This window comes from Stegastes partitus, unplaced genomic scaffold (assembly GCF_000690725.1).
Source record: "Stegastes partitus isolate 25-593 unplaced genomic scaffold, Stegastes_partitus-1.0.2 Scaffold241, whole genome shotgun sequence".
Lineage (NCBI taxonomy): Eukaryota > Metazoa > Chordata > Actinopteri > Pomacentridae > Stegastes > Stegastes partitus.
In genome coordinates this window covers 234,636-239,422 of record NW_007577972.1, presented here as the reverse complement: position 1 = coordinate 239,422, position 4,787 = coordinate 234,636, and the positions used below count along the sequence as shown (strand labels likewise).

At 40.8% G+C, this 4,787-nt stretch overlaps 1 protein-coding gene across 6 annotated transcripts in view; it reads right to left on the bottom strand.

Moving 5' to 3' along the window:
* Positions 1–1,667: 1,667 nt before the first annotated feature.
* tbrg1 (transforming growth factor beta regulator 1) overlaps positions 1,668–4,787 on the bottom strand; it is a 14,831-nt gene continuing 11,711 nt past the window's right edge. For all 6 annotated transcript variants that reach the window (XM_008281674.1, XM_008281672.1, XM_008281675.1 and 3 more), the window contains exons 10-13: positions 2,755–2,891; positions 2,367–2,513; positions 2,002–2,099; positions 1,668–1,822 (exon numbers count right to left, since the gene is read on the bottom strand). In XM_008281674.1, the coding sequence (XP_008279896.1) occupies positions 1,708–1,822; positions 2,002–2,099; positions 2,367–2,513; positions 2,755–2,891 (497 nt within the window). In that variant the 3' untranslated portion in view covers positions 1,668–1,707. The remainder of the gene's footprint in view (positions 1,823–2,001; positions 2,100–2,366; positions 2,514–2,754; positions 2,892–4,787) is intronic.

Below are 4,787 nucleotides of genomic sequence, written 5' to 3'. Positions count from 1 at the left end.
CATTGTAGATTAATACTAAAGAAATCAAAACTATGAAAGAACACATATGGAATTATGCAGTAAACAATTAAGTGTTAAACAAACGAGAATATGTTTTATATTGTAGACTCTTCAAAGTCCTTTTTGCTTTGATGGCAGCTTTGCACATTGGCATTCTCTCAATCAGCTTCATGAGGTAGTCTCTTGGAATGGTTTTGAATGAACAGGTGTGCCTTGTCAAGAGTCAAACTGACTCTTGACAAGGCACACCTGTTCATGGAATTACTTGCCTTCTTAATGTATTTGAGACCATCAGTTGTGTTGTGCAGAGGTAGGGTGAGTACACAGTGGATAGCCTGCTATCGATATATGACAACTGCTGTTGTACTCCACAGTATGGAAAGAACCACTCAACTCAGTAAGGAGAAACAATTACTTTAAGACATAAAGGTCAGTCAATCCAGAAAATTTATCCGGAAATGTAGGGAGAAGGAGATTTGCTTGGGTCAAGAAAAACAAGGAATGGACATTAGACCAGTGGAAATCTGCACTTTGGTCTGATAAAGCCAAATTTGAGATTTTTGGTTCCAATCACTGTGTGTTTGTGAGACACAGAGAAGGTGAGCGGATGGTTTCTGCATGTGTGGTTCCCACCATGAAGCACGGAGGAGAAGGTGTGAGGGTGCTTTGTTGGTGACACTGTTGGTGATTTATTAAACTGCATGGCTGCCACAGCATTCTGCAGCACCATGCCATCCCATCTAGTTTGCGCTCACTGGGACCATCATTTGTTTTTCAACAAGACAATGAACCCAAACACACCTCCAGGCTATGTAAGGGCTCTTTGACCAAGAAGGAAAGTTATGGAGTGCTGCGTCAGATTACCTGGTCTCCACAATCATCCAAACTAAACCCAACTGAGATGGTTTGAGATAAGTTAGACTGCAGAGTGAAGAAAAGACAGTCAGCAAGCGCTCAGCACTTCTGGAAAGTCCTTCAAGACTGTTGGAAAACCACTCCAGGAGACGACCTCATGAAGTTGATTGAGAGAATGCCAAGAGCGTGCAGAGCTGTCATTTTCAATTCAATTCAATTTTATTTGTATAGCGCATATTTACAACAAGTCATCTCATAGCGCTCAACAAAGGCAGAAACACCCAACAATCCAAAACGTTTGGATTCCCTATAAGCTTCAGCAGTCCGCAAGCAGTCTGCAACAGTGGGAAGGAACCGAAAACCCCCGCAGGGTAAAAAAAAACCTCAGACAGAACCAGGCTCAGGGGGGGACGGCTATCTGCCTCGACCGGTTGGGTGGGTGTGGGATGAATAAAAGCATCAAAGCAAAAGTGGGCCACTTTAAGGAATCTAAAATATAAAACATATTCTGAGTTGTTTAACACTTTTTTGTTTACAACATAATTCCACATGTGTTCTTTCATAGTTTTGTTTCTTCAGTATTAATCTACACTGTAGAAAATAATTAAAATAAATACAATCCACTGAATGAAAAAGAGTGTTCAAACTTTTGACTGGTACTGTATGTGCAAGTTTAGCTTCTTGCATAAGTTGTTCCTTAAAGGATAGTGTATATAACTATATTTTACTAAGCACAGCTATTCTTCTACCTTCCCAACTAAAGAGCTGAAGTTTAAAATAAATTGTAGAATAGTTTTAAGTGCATGTTGTGTATTGATATGGAAAATCCACAATTATTTAACCAGAGTGAATTTACTTGCTGCACTTGCGAGCTCCAGGACAACTCTGGATGAGGTTCTGTATGGTGGGATGAGAGAAGCCAAAGAAGTCCGCTCCTGATGGTACAATCGGAGCGACAGACTTGCAACTACGAGAAGGACATTTTGAGAGAGTTCATTATTACATTAAATAAAGTTGAGTTAGCTGTGGAAATCATTTGCCTTGGACATGTGGTTGGCTTTTGCTGGACTAAAACTAAACCTGAAAAAACAAATCCTTTGTCAAATAACAATAATAAGTACAAGGTGTTGTGGTGAAAGTTGCTACCTGACAGATGCGATAGCCTTCAGGAGATTGGAATGGCACTTCAGGGCAGAGGAGGCCACAATGGCGTTCTGAGGATCTTCCTCTGGCACTATCTCAAACTGGAGGTAGAGGTGTTTGAAAGGTTTAAAGTACCATTTTCCACAAACTCCAAATTCCTTCACAGTAATTTGTTGCATTTCATATCAATACAGCTTAATTGCAAATGTATATGTATAAAAGTATTTTGATATGACTACTTAGATCTGAGCAGGCAAAATTTTTTCTTTACAATTTTTAAAAATGCTTGTATGAACACGCATACAAGGTTCAGGAGGTGATGATGAGAGACAATTTTGCTAAAATGACCACAACTGTGTTGTGTGTACCTGTGGACCTGCTCCCCCATCCTTGATCTGGCAGGTGTAGAGACACTGCTGGTCAGGGTTTTTCATGCTGGCAAAGATCCGTGTGCTGCAGAATCCCACTGGGTAGATGGCACACTCATCATGGAACAACATTCTGTCCGTGATGATCTGAAGAGCAGTCAAGTTTTGCAGTTAGTAAAATACATTGAGCAGTTAGTGTCAGCTTTAATAGAGAGAAATTTTTTCACACTTTTTCATGTCATAGATTTGATTGTTGTTTTTTTAACCATCACTCTGTGCTTGTGACACCTAGTTCAAGTAATCATAGCAAAAGGAATTCAGTTTGAAGGATTACCATTACTGTACTCTGGTGTTTACAAAGTGACTACCTGTGATTGACATCACTGACCTCTCCCAGACTGTAAACTGTTAACCCTCCCAGTACGATGGGAAAGACAGGGCGACCAGATGAGTCGAGGGGGATGGGCTGCACCAGCTTCCGAGACCCGTCTGCTAGCTTCCTCTTCTTAGACATCTTCTTTGGAACTAAAAGCGTAATTTTAGTACAGCTGAAGACTCTATGTCAACATTGATCATTTATGTCTTCATAAACAGTTGAAACCAGAAGTTTACCTACACTACATAAAAAGATATAGAACCTTTTTTTTTCTCACTGTCTGACATTAAATCAGACTAAACCTTTCCTGCTTTAGGTCAGTTAGGATTACCAAAATTGTTTATAATTGNTGTAAAGTGCACCAGTACCTCCTGCAGCAAAACACCCCCACAACATGATGCTGCCACCCCTGTACTTCAGTTGGAAAGGTGTTCTCAGGTTTGCACGCGTCCTCCTTTTTCTTCCAAATATAACAATAGTAATTATGGCCAAACAGTTCAATTTTATTTTCATCAGACCACAGGACATGTCTCCAAAACCTAAGGTCTTTGCCCCGTGTGCATTTGCATACTGTAATCTGGCTTTCTGTTGAAGTAACAACAGCTTCTTCCTCTCCGAGTAGCCTTTCAGCCCATGTCAGTACAGGACTCGTTTCACTGTGGATAATGACACTCTCTTACCAGCTTTAGCCAGCATCCTCACAAGGTCTTTCACTTTTGTTCTGGTGTTGATATGCACATTTTGCACCAAAACATGTTAGTCTCTGGGACACAGAACCCGTCTCTTTCCAGAGCAGTATGATGGCTGGACATTCCCCATGATGTTCATACTTGCATATAAATGTTAGAACAGGTGAATGTTGAACTTCAGGCATCTGGAAATTGTATCCAAGGATGAACCATAAACTGTATAAAAGATGGACATAGCTACCGTGACGTCACCCGTTGGTTTCTGCACTGAGAAAATGAAGCCAGGGTTTTGCTGCTTCCTGGTTGACATCTTGGATTTTTGGAGCCAGTGACGCAAAAATCCTCAGAGGGGGGCGGAACCATAGGAGCAGCGATTGGTCAGACGGATTGAGAAGCAGGCCCTCTCTGCCCGCCCACATTTACTGCCTTCTGCTCGCTTCATCTGTATGCCGACTGTCAATCAAGCCAGCCACGCCCCTTGCCCCACAAAATGTTGACGAGTTTTAAAAAATTCAGTATTGGTTTATTTTCAGATTGGCCACCTGATCTCTGGACTTGACCATGAAAACTCTTTTTTTTTTAAAATCCTGAGCTGTAGGAATGCGGTATTTGGTGATCTGTGATCACTTCTTTTCCAATTCATTTCTATGGGAGCCAGGGCTTTTTGGAGCCAGGACTAGCGGATGTAGTGATATTGCAGGTTTTTGACACTTCCGGGTTGGCTTCATTTTTCAGGGCCGGTTGCTACGTCCATCTTTTATACAGTCTATGGGATGAACCAGACTTGTGGAGGTCCACAATTCTCTTCTAGATATCTTGGCTGATTTCTTTAGATTTTCCCATGTTGTCACAAAAGGAAACAGTGTGTTTGAGGTGTGCCTTAAAATACATTCACAGGTGTGCCTCCACTTAACTCAAATGTTGTCAGTTAACCTATCAAAAGCTTCCAAAGTCACAACATCATCATCTAACCTTTCCCAAATAGTTTGAAGGCATCGTAATTTTAGTTTATGTAAACTTCTGACTTTGAAGAAAGTAATAAAAAAAATCTCTAAAAAATGATCTTTTTCATTATTCTGGCATTTAGCAAAACAAAACAGGAAAAGTTTATTCTGATTTAATGTCAGACAGTGAGAAGAAAAAAAAAAACGTTCTGGTTTGCAACTGTATATTTAAAAGACCTGGGATGTGCTCCGTCTTGATGTTCTCTTCAAAGCCCTGGTGTCTCTGGTAGGCTTCAAAGTTGACTGAGGCGTCGTCCTCTGATAGGTTGTGAGGAACCTGACCATCACCAGGACGACACACCTCAAACCGAATCCATCTGTAGCTAAATAAACACAATTTAAAAAAAAAAAA